The sequence below is a fragment of the Priapulus caudatus genome, unplaced genomic scaffold (genome assembly GCF_000485595.1).
Source record: "Priapulus caudatus unplaced genomic scaffold, Priapulus_caudatus-5.0.1 Scaffold271, whole genome shotgun sequence".
NCBI lineage: Eukaryota > Metazoa > Priapulida > Priapulimorpha > Priapulimorphida > Priapulidae > Priapulus > Priapulus caudatus.
Window position 1 is genome coordinate 290,423 of NW_014577332.1, and position 12,264 is coordinate 302,686.

General features: G+C 39.9%; 1 protein-coding gene across 1 annotated transcript in view; it reads right to left on the reverse strand.

Moving 5' to 3' along the window:
- Positions 1-334: 334 nt before the first annotated feature.
- The window catches only part of LOC106808385 (serine/threonine-protein kinase RIO1-like), a 13,772-nt gene continuing 1,842 nt past the window's right edge, over positions 335-12,264 (reverse strand). Inside the window, exons 2-15 of the mRNA XM_014811087.1 lie at positions 11,160-11,221; positions 7,245-7,337; positions 6,915-7,000; positions 6,608-6,653; positions 6,309-6,390; positions 5,399-5,585; positions 4,879-5,021; positions 4,512-4,598; positions 3,719-3,856; positions 3,331-3,434; positions 2,843-3,015; positions 2,461-2,607; positions 2,006-2,170; positions 335-734 (exon numbers count right to left, since the gene is read on the reverse strand). Of these exons, the coding sequence (XP_014666573.1) occupies positions 624-734; positions 2,006-2,170; positions 2,461-2,607; positions 2,843-3,015; positions 3,331-3,434; positions 3,719-3,856; positions 4,512-4,598; positions 4,879-5,021; positions 5,399-5,585; positions 6,309-6,390; positions 6,608-6,653; positions 6,915-7,000; positions 7,245-7,337; positions 11,160-11,221 (1,624 nt within the window). The 3' untranslated portion in view covers positions 335-623. The remainder of the gene's footprint in view (positions 735-2,005; positions 2,171-2,460; positions 2,608-2,842; positions 3,016-3,330; positions 3,435-3,718; positions 3,857-4,511; positions 4,599-4,878; positions 5,022-5,398; positions 5,586-6,308; positions 6,391-6,607; positions 6,654-6,914; positions 7,001-7,244; positions 7,338-11,159; positions 11,222-12,264) is intronic.

Genomic DNA, 12,264 nt, shown 5'->3' on the forward strand with positions numbered 1-12,264 from the left:
AACAATATAATTGCCACAACTGCTACCATTGACCAAGCACTCACACATGCCATATTTGCCTTAGGTTAAACACCTTTCTGAACTAATTTCCACAGAACACACAAAATGTACAGTTGAACTAGAGCACTCGGAGAGCACAGACCTCCGCCAAGGCAGCTGAATTCTCTCAATGTGAAATTTTTTATTAATTAATTAAGTGGAAAAATTAATTAATTAATTAAATAATTAATTGGATCCGGATTAGTGCGAGCGTGCAGGTGGGGGAGGACTGTGGTTGCGTGTTTGTAAGTCTACAGCCAGCGCACCTAGCGGAAGTGAACTGAAACGTGCATGTTCACAAACCCACAAACACACAAACCAACACTCAAAGACACGCCGGTGAAAACATAACCTCCGCCAAGCCCCTGGCGGAGGTAAAAAGGAAGCTTGAATGTTATGTGTATATACCTATTCAATTTCGTTCAACTAACAAACTGAGGTGGCATTGCAGTTTCCACGTCTACTTAAAATAACTACAACTTAGTCTTCAGAAGAATTGCTTATAACTGTGCCCATCCTTGGATTCATAATTTGCTTATATACAGTTCCTGGATAGATAATAAATTACATAGAAATGTAAGTATTTATTTCTTTTTCCCCTGTTTAGCCTGTTTTTCTCTGCGTTTCTTCAAATGTTTTGGAGTCTTGTGCTTCCTTTTCTCTTTCTGCTCTTCTTTGATGGCTTTCTTTCTCTCCTGTTAACATATGTAAATACAAGTGATTAACATTCCCACTGGCTGGTTGAATTATTAACAATCTTCACATGTTAGATGAAATATTAGATAAGGATTCTGGTCCTTTAAAATGGATTACCATGATGTAAACTAGAAAGGGCAGTTGTCGCCAACTACATGTATCCCCCGTGATGTAGTATGAATGAAATATCTCTGTAAGACGTAGAAGGTAGGTAAAGTTAAATAAGTCACAAAGACAAAGGTTTGTTACACAACTCATCTGCCTGAGATGTGCAAGTATGTTAAAATTGGTTGCCTTAGGGGTTTTGGTACGCGACACACCTTCTCCCCAAGATGTGTAAGTATACGAAGTTTGGTCGCGCTAGGTCAATTAGGGGCCGAGTTATAGAGCGGAAGGGAAATATGATCAAGGTCAAGGTCAAATAAACGCCGCAGTGACCTGGTTTTGGTATGCAACACACATTCTCCCCAAGATGTGTAAGTATACCAAGTTTGGTAGCGCTAGGTCAATTAGGGGCCGAGTTATAGAGCGGAAGGGAAATAGGATCAAGGTAAAGGTCAAATAAAGGTCATAGTGACCTGGTTTTGGTACGCTGCGCACCTTCTCCCCAAGATGTGTAAGTAGACCAAGTTTGGTCACGCTAGGTCAATTAGGGGTCGAGTTATAGAGCGGAAGGGAAAATCTCTGCGGCGGACCGAGCGGCGGCGGCTGTACAGACATGAAACCATAGTATCCCCGCCGACTTCGTTGCGGGGAATACAATAATTTATAAGCAATTATGCAGAATACACAGCTAAAAATATTGCTCTAAAGAGATTGATCAAACATACTAGCCAAAAGTAACTGGCTGTACACATGTACAAAATAGATTTTGGCACAACATACAAGAAATTGGTTGTGATACTTGCTGGCATGTGTATATATATATACCGATAAATAAAATCTCTCTTTGTTATGTTATACGTTGTCCTAAACGTATGTGGTATTGTATAGTTTAGAACTTCTGGTATAATCCGTAGAATCAATTGAGACAAACACAGTTTAAGAAACACGTTTTATTCTTCCTCAGCCAACGAGGGCGACACCTAGCGTCAACATCCTTATGTATGGTTATTATAAAATTTAGTGCGCGGATATACAACACTCTTGTTAGATGGAAGCCAAACTAAATTAAAAAATGGTACTCTGGTAAGCTTCTGAGACTATGAGCCTCTCCGTTTACAAGCAGGTCTACCTGTAAAAGTGAACAAAAGAGATTTCATGAACATACTTTTTTACTGTTTGGTGACTCATCCCTTGGTCTGTAATGGGGTTTCAACTTGGATTCTTCACTCTCGTCCTCATCTTCCTCTTCACTACTTGAGGAATCCTCTCCCTTGTCACTAATAGGCTCAATTTCACCTACTTTTTGCTCCGATTCTAATAGCACAGGCACCTGCAAAAGGAGTGTTATAGGTTAGTATCACTTGGAGCAAGACATTTCATGACCTCCCTTGAGATTCATCACAGTAGATATATTCAAGCTTAATACAGAACCATTACTCATAAAAAACTCTAATACAGAGTTTTTGAATACCACCCAGAAGCTATATCTGCCAAGGGCAGATAGAAGCTCCTAATAACTCGAATAACTTCATGACCAATGGTAGAAGACCGTTATACATAAAGGATGCTGTGAGAAACCCCGCAATATAGCCTCTCAATTCAACTCAAGCCTAGACTTACCTCTTGTGCACCAGATAGATCAGGCTTTAAGCCTGTGATTGTTTGATAAAACAACTCCTCTGTGTTGCCCTGGGCAGCAATCTCCAAATCCCTCTCAAAGTCCACCACTTCTTCAAGTTTACGTGGGATGAATGAATGCTTGAAAACCTTCCCAAACAATTAAAACAAATAGTAAACAACTTGAACATTGATTGTATCTTACACATTTTACACTTTTCAGCTAGACCCATAGTGCATTGAATTTTTATTAAAGTGGCTAGGGGCTGTGTTGATATGTGTAAAATGGAATTAAATACCATCAGGTTTAATTAATTCTAATTACAGCATTTTAAAAAGACAGTGACTACACTGCGCATTCACGTGCTCATCCATATAAATTCACCTCCTCGTCTATTTTCTCTTGAGCCGTTCTTTCTTCCTCAGTTCGTGTTGCCGACTTTTCCATAATTTTGTCCAAGTAGTCATCTATGTTCTCGTCTGTGATGTTGGGATCCGTGACAAAGTCAAAGAACTCACGCATCGTCATGACACTTACACCATTCTTCTTGAAAAAATCTGTATGGAAATTATTGAGTAATATATAAATGATGATATACTGTGACGGTATATAGAACAGAGAGTGGAGCAGGGGAAGGGGACAGGAGGGAAAAAGGAAAGGAGAAAGGCTACAGACAGAAAAAATTCACATTACATATTTTAATCCGAATCTGAATGGACGTTATGCAGTGAAATTGTCGATGCTAAAATTACTTAAAAATTGACACACTAACAAGATGGCAGCCAGAGCCAATACCATGTATGCGGTGCACTACATCACTGGAGCTAAGTATATACATGCATATAGTTAATGGAACACTAACACTAACGTACCAGTGATGTTGGTGCAATCTTTTCTAAGAAACTCCAGTGAATGAGGATGATCATGTTCAACTGACTGTGACACATCTATCACATAGCACTGCCCTTCATGGTAACTAAACAAAATATAACAATAACCATATTATTAGCGAGTCAAACATGATAATATCAGCACATGGTACCTACCACAAATTTCGTTGTGTCAAAGACAAAGTCAGCTCTAACGCCCTCCAAAGGAATCCTCCTTTAAATTCAGTAATATAGTTATAATCGTTTCAAAGTGGTTCCATCTATCGTAGATTTACGCTTTGCGCTCATAACGTATGACATGCCGATTAGATTAAATAAGTACAGCAAATGTTAGCTACCGATCAAAACTACGAGAAGTTAGGATTCTTACAGCATGTTGAATTCGCTGAGGTCAGCGTGAACAAGCTTGGCCTGCTGGAAGATAGTGCGCACCATGAGAACACACTGCAGGTACAGCTCTCGTGCTTTTGCCTCCGAAATGGAGACGTCTTTTAATTTTGGGGCTGGCCTGTTGAGGAATCCAAGGGAATGGAAATATTAACACGGAAAGTTGTGATGCAGCAACGGAGAAACACAGAAATTATGATTACAGTACTCCTGGGGTACACTACTGACATCGCTTGAAATTATTACCACTTAAATGCTTGGTTTAATCAAAAGGATCAAATGAATCACATATCAATGGCAACGCAATAAAAGTCTTAGCTAAATCCACTACATATGCCATTTTTTACACAATACAAATATCTGAAATCTACAATTAAATGCATACACACGGTTCTCCCCAAAAATTTATGAAGGCAAATCCGGCGATCTAGCAATTCATCCTGATTCCTGATTGCTATTTAGAGTCAATTACTCATGTCCAATACATAGGTAATTCCATCAGTTCGGAGACGTATACGTCAAATTGTGAAAACACAACATATGTACATGACTGTGTTGGGATTCTCAAAAGTAAACACAGCTGGAAATTAATGCATGACAATTACACTATTACAAATTAAGGCATGTAGGATTTATAAGAATGTCGCAAATTAGATTCGTCTTTGAATGAATGTGAGATCTGACACATATGTTAAAGGCCTGGGGAGAACCCTGATACTTCATAAATGGGATACCAGTGACAATATGAGCTTATATAGCAGTGAATATGAGCTTACCACCCATCTTTGCCAATGAAATCCATAAGTAAGACGTGTCCACGCAAAAGAATCGGTTCCGGACATGGAATTCCAACTTGGAACATCCTGAAACAAAATACCACAGGCTGCTCATCTCTACCAAATTCTCATAATATATACGTTATATATATATATATATATATAAATTGCTTAAAATGTGTGAAATTGGTGCAAACTAAAATTCTGATGAAATATAGCTACTTCTTGAGGAAGATTGCTTAAGATCGCTTAATGACAAAAGCCAATAGGTAGTTGGCAACCATGTCCCAGTGCCATCTGCCCTTGAAGTGAATGCATGAAAACAATGACATATTACATAGATTAAAACTAATCAGAGGTATCTGACCTTGTGAGGTTTCTCATCTCCTTCTCAGCCCAAGTGCGAACCATCTTCCTGGGGTTGTGCTTGCAGTAGCCATGGCGAAACCTGAACTCTCCACTTACGTATTTATCTCTGTCTTTGAATATGAGAATTGATGTCTTGTAAACCTACAATACACACATGCAAAATTTCACATATGAAACGTTTACATGTAATAAATGTATTAACCGTATTCACCTGAATTTTTGTAAAGAAAATACCTAGCAAAATCCGTGTCCAGTCATAAACACCACATCTGTCTCCGCCATATACCTTTATAGGGTGTGCAGCACAATTATATTTAAGTAGTGATATTCCACTCCAATTTACAATATCATTAAAATGACCGAGCACCAGTTTATTCATGCTTCATCCACTGTAGCATTCATCATGTCTTAAGAAATAAGAACATATAGCTCTGAAACGCTGCCTTTTTTTCAACCTATTATTGAGCACGTGACAAAGTGTTTTGGCGATCTACGCACCACACTCTATCTGCGCTCACCTTAATCGCCCTGTGCTCGCCGTTCTTCGTCGACGCGTGATAGACGTTCGCCTCCTTGCCGGTGCTGATGCAGCCATTGATCTCGCCGATGAAGTTACGTGAAAGCAGCTTGAAGAGGATCATGCGCGTGCGCGGGTCCATCACCTGCTCCACTGTCGCGCGGTCAGACTTGTCCTTCACTCTCACCCTGCGACGTGCAGCCAGAATTCATAGACACATGAGAGGAAGAGGAGGAGAAGGAGGAGGAGGAGAAGGAAGAGGAGAAGGAGGAGGAGGAGAAGGAGGAGGAGGAGGAAGCTGCTGCTGCCATTCACCACTCTCTCGTCTACTTACAACGTCGGCTGATCACATTACAGAGATGCTCCGAGAGCTGCGAGCATCTTGTTATGAACGACACCCAATTATTTATTTACTTATTTACTGCCATCAAGACAGTGGGTGAAGTTCAAGTTGTTGGTGTAAGGAGACGTGGGAGGCCGAAGATGTCTTGGAAGGAGGTTGTGAAGAAGGATAGGGAACAGTGGAATCTCTCCACTGTAGACCCCTTGGATCGTGTCATATGGAGAGCAAGCGTGAGAGCTGCCAAAACTGGACCGAGCCAGATTCCTGAAGTGGGTTTCTACTGATGTGGATTTAAACCCTTGAGTCCAGTATAAAATAAAGAAACCGAAAACAACAACAACAACAACATTACTTACTTGCAAATCGTAAGCCGTGCATGCGAACTAAACCACGTTTCTTGGAGTTACTGCAAGGGCCCCGCGTATAACAATACAGATTCATTAAAATGAGCTGATTGTGTAAATCCCACACACGATCAACCAGTAAAATTAAAATTAATAGATGGTAAATAAATTCTAAAAAGAGGAATTATTGAAATTGCAAATGGCTAACTCCTTCCAGACTTTACCTCTCATTTTCTCGCTTTCTGTTTGTTTCTGATAAATGGTTCATGGCAGATGACGGTAGCGAATCAGGGCCTTCATACTTCTCTGCAATTCGGATAGCAAACACTTCAGATACCCCTACAACTATCTATCCCTGGAATTTTCTGATTTCCACATAAATAATTTTTTCATATATATACACCTCACCTGTAAATATAGTTTGAATTATGAGCTTTACACATTTGCATTATGAAATTCAGTTAATTACCATAACTAAATCACATTGGCAATTATCACATTCTGTTCACTATATGTTACTCACCTATGTTTATTTTGTGCGAATATTTTCGAAGCGCAGTGTCAGTAGGCTAAAATAGATTAAAAATAATCAGATGACATACCTATTTTAGTTCGTATGAAATCAAGAAATTACATTAAAAAATGACAGCATAGACAATATAATGCTTACACTGCTTATATGTACACGGACAATGATCAATCATTGGTCCATACCAAAACACATAACTATAATTATGCCAGAAATAAGATACAAGTAGGTGGAGTTTTAATTCATATACTAGTGTGTATCAACTACATAAGATATTTGACAGAAAATAATGTCTTTATACCTGGAAATGACCCTTGGTTTGTTTTTGCTGGTTGGCATTGCTACTGCCATGACAATGACGTGATGCTTGGTAATGCTTTTTTAAATCTGGAAGTAAAATCAATTGTATGAAGAGTAACACAGATAGCGAGAGGGATTCTAGCACAAGATTAAATTAAAGCAATCAAATTTTATTCTACGATACTGACTATCTGTGTATACATAAAGTATAGAAATGTGCACAAATTTTTTCCATTTTATATTTAGTAAACTCTAATTCTCATATGCCAAAGTGGACTATATTAAAAACCATTGCAAAAATATTCTAATAAATAATTTTTATTCTTATTACCTCCTACAGCATCATACATATCATCTTCATCATAATCCTCATCATAATCTTCATCATAACTATCCTCTGCATTGTTCTGGGATAATCGATTTTCTAAAAAAAACAATTGAGCAACATACATACATGAACACACATTTTGTATTCGTAACATGAGTGCAGAATATACTTACACTAACAATAAAACAGTAACACGTCCAGATGAGACGGGATACTAGAGAAGTAAGCCGGTTGCCGATAAGGATGTGTGGTCTCACTCAACATGCGCTAAGGCGCAAGGGAATCTTGCGCGCAGCGTTCTGCAGGCCAAGCATGCCGCACGCGACGCCGGAACGTTCCTATGCGACAGTATGCAAGCAGCTCACGGCAGCTATGGATCCAAGTTGACGTCCGAGATTGAATTGGCCGCGCACGGATCTAGACTGCCAGCGAACAGTCCGCAATCTTTAGTGGCACTGGGGGACACAGGGTAGAATTTTGGGACTGTGAACAGTGTTCTAATTGTTATAAAACATAATGTCTTGTTGTTCGTAAACCGAGCTGCATGATGACGCCTTGAAAATCACATGAAAGACTTAGAGTGAGAGGCTCGCATTCTGCGAACCTTGGGCCTAGTAAGGGAAGGCTGCAAAGAGAATGCTCTGTGTAGCTAGACTGGGGACCGCGTCTCCCACGTTCGATTACTCTGCAATTCGAGGTGACTACGGCTAGAATGCGAGAACAAGGTAGCAATGTCTGATGAGGGGTCCTTATGTCGCCCGATCGGCTTGTCGAAGTAGCCCTGGAGGTATCGGCTTGTCGAGTACACCGGAAGTACCCTATACGCCGGACCATCTAAGAACTATGCCGCACGTACCTCGCACTATCAACTATCGCAGTTAGCGGAGTCGCCTAGCTACTCCCATACACGAAACCCTAAACCTAATTCTACCATCATCTAAATTAGTGACCTAAGTGTAACGTTCCGGAGACTATTATCGGACCTAATTACCCAGAGTTACGGTCTACCGGCAGTTACCCTGAATGCATTGGGACCATATGACCTATGAGCGTTTAGTAAGTTGTACATGGGACCGTAGATTTTAAACCACTAATTATATAAGTGGGTATGTAATACAGAAATGAATAAGCTGAATGTTCCAATATTATTTAGTGTACGCGGTCTATTGTACTGCCTTATTCAGCTCTAGAGTTAACATATAAATATGCGATGTATTGCAGATATACTGGTTATGTGTCTTCGTCAGCGGCGTATTTCTTGCTATGTACTTGCGTTACACTGGCTCATAGAGTGTCTACTTGTAAGACTCAGGGTACCCTTCGCTTACTTAGCCGTGAGCTATCAGTTCTATGTCATGGTAGCGGCTCTCGTAATTATTGGGTTATTACAGTCGAACTTCTCGTACACTAAATACAATACTACCACATTAACAGTATTAACGCTTAACTGTGTATTTATTCAACCGTTAAATGCTCCCATTGGTAACTTTAATTCAATGCACAATCGTGACTTTCAGCTATCAGTAACATACGAATCGTGACCTTTTGACTTTTTTATCCTGAGTTGTATAGCACCGTTGTTATTTGCTCCTATACATGTTCTGTTGCATTGTCTATGTCAAATATGTGTTCTTCTATTGTATAGTAATTGTTAAAATAATGAAATATAGAGCTGTGAATTTTTTTTATATTACTGGTATTTTTAGTCCCCTTTTGACGATTTTTTTATTGACAAATTGTTGACAAGTTCTACTATAGATAATAGTATGTATAGTACTACTGCGCGCAATAACAATTAACATTTGTCAGCGGTCTTACTAGATAACTAGGTACTAATACAAACCAGTGCCGCCATCAACTCCATCAGATGTGACTGATCTTAATCACAAATCTATAACGCAGATTTGCAAATAACGCATACAATTTCCCGATAAGATCAAAGCGTATAAATCAATCTTGATCTGGAAATAATAAACGAAAAAAGACGAAAAATAATCTTACATGAATCAAAACAGAAATACGGACATTCAAAATAATCTTAGAACTTCAGAAAGCATTTGACGCTCAATCATGCAGAACGCACATTGTTGAGTGATTGATGCTGAGTGCTAGCGATTCTGGTGTTATTAGTGTGCGGGAATACGAAGCCAAAGGAAAAATTTCTTAATGGGTTAATAAAAGCGCCAAATGTGCACATAGCTAGGTAGGCCGAGGTCGACGTATTCAACGCAGGCTACATTACGTGAAGATACGATGGAGTACAGTGTGTTGGTGTGGTGTGTTCGTTGAGTTTACTAGCCGTTAGGCGAGTACATAAACCCGTTAGGCGCTAGGAATTGCAGAACGTGCTGTACAGGAAACGTACTAGAGCTTGTGACATATATAGAAACAAGAGTAACGCGGTTCGACTGTTCGCAGAACCTAACTACGTTAGTGAAATAGTAGAAAATAGGATACTGAGATCTAGGCTTTTGTTCGCGACATGTCTCTCGTTAAGTTATCAAATATCTGGGGAAAGATGGCAGACAAATGAATGAAGTACATTCTGTGGTCCATTTGATGTTTAAATGATGTTTTATTCCTCAAACAGAGTGTAAGTATAGACATCACGCGACTAGCTAAGAACGAAACGCTGATCAGGCGAAATGAAATATTAACTTAATATTGGAATATTTATATTGATAACGTTTAAGATAAATCACTCACGGACACGAACCAAAGTGAAGCCAGAAACTCTAGCAGCCACGGGAAAATAGAAATTTAACGGGCATCAACAACATACAGAATATACTCATGTACAGAGAGTAGTAAATGTAACCAATGAGCTGATAGTTAATGACGCCCGGCACGCCACGGCAAAAACATTCGCGGGCGCTGCGGGCAAACCAGATGAGACGATAAATCAGTCAGCCTGCCGTGTCCAAAAGACTGGTACGGTCGTTCATTAGGCCAAGTATCTCTCGCTACACTAAACTTACGCTCGCTACGCTAAACTCTCCACCGCGGGGCAGTCTATAAGCCTATTTGCCGTTCTTTCTGTGCGAAATTCTCTCGAACATCCCTCGAAGAGAGACTCGTCGCCCCATCTATTGGTAGCGATAGTACGACAATAAGTTCAGGGCGTGTAATTAAATAGATTAGAAATCGCTTTTCTATAAGAAAAACTAACGCGCCAACCAAAACAAGTTCCAATTACGACCATTGGATTTATTCTCGCCCTACGTGCATAGCCGAAACGTTTCTAGAAGCGCCAGAACTCCTCAATTGACCGATTACATGCCCATTTGATATAACCGGTGAAATGGTTCTTAATGTAGAGCAGCGAGTTATCTGAAATGGCGCCAACAGGTGGCGCGACCGCGCTTCGCGCGTATATCCGGCTGCAGACTGTCCAGTTCCAGTCAATCCAGTGTAATTTAAGCTTTACCATGCAGTGTTTCTCCTGGAATACCGTATCCAGGACGGGCCGACCTGCCAATTTCTTATCCACCTCATTGAATATTTGTCTAAATTGCTGCCTCGTAGCGAATTCTTGGCCTGCCTCCAAATAATTATCTGACCTAGACTTTCCAGTCCCGGGTTATCCTACTATGACCCCCTAACCGGCACATCACCAGACATTGATCAATGCTGCCACAAATCAAAGCAAACACCATGGATGCAACCGCGCTTGCTACGCGCAAGGCATATGCAAGCCAGGCTTGTGCTAGACATATATTGAGACACTCGTGTCAGCGCCTTCGGCACTCGCTTTTTTAACCCTATCAACTCGCACATGATTTTCTTTCCAAGAGAAATACTGCTTTACAATGTACGACCACAACAATTTGTATTATCATTTAACAAAACGTGCCAGGTTTGACATGTAGTTATCTAATACCAATGATTATTATCCAAATAAATCATAATCAGTCCTACCCTTACTGGTGACATCATTCTCATGGACATTTGTAGAACTCTTCACTGCCTTCTGTCTATCACTATAACATACAAATTATTTATAATTATATGGATATGAATATTATATATATATGGTACTCATGCAGCTTGGTGGTGGACTTTGGAAAGAACGGCATATAAGGTTTGAGTACCACCTGGGTAACTATAGTGTAGGGCCATGCATTGAGAAAAGCGCACTTTATCCTGATTATTCAATGAAGGAAGAGACAATATCCCTAATATTTTCTATTGGGGAGATATTAAAGCTCGTTCCATAGTCTTGTAGCTACAGATTCCTTATTGAGCAAGATGACACATTTATGCGTTATCTGGATGCCTACTTTAGGATCACACTCATAGTGGGAGCCTCCGTGGCCCAGTGGTAGCTAGACATCATGCACTGTCCACTGAATGCTGCGAGTTCAAACCCCGGTCGGGGCAGTGAATTTTCTCAAGGTGTAAAAACCTGGCTCTCAACATTGGAGACTGTGAATCTCCCGTGGCTCGGATGACCACGTAAAATAGCGGTCCCGTCTCCAGAAATACTAACCAATGGGGACGTAAAAGAACCACTGAGGGCGCAAAAAGAACTCTGGCTGTGACCACCCTCAGTGCCATTTGGCTAAAAGGCTGACTACCTGAACTGACTGCTGAATAAGAATAATAAGAATAAGGAATAAGAATAATGAAGAAGAAAAAAGGAATAGGAATAAGAAATAAGAAGAAGAATAAATTCCTCGCACATTCCAAAGAGATAATCAGTGCCTTGTGAAATACAAGAGAGGGACCCCAAGATACAAGATACAAGAAGATAGTCCATATATTTTAATGACTGGCTTATTTTAGATGGGGCAGTGACATCGTTAATTTGTTTATTCTTACAGGTTAGTATAATATTGATAATCATTCATCATGTACTGGAAACCCAAAGTATAGGATTGAGCTGCTAAATATTAATATTATTATAGACTTGGTCTGTGCTCAGTTTCGTCTCAATCATAACATGTAATGATGTACTACTAGTACTAGTATAGATACAATAATGTAACCCAAACCCAAGAGGATAGGGGGGGGGGGTTATCCC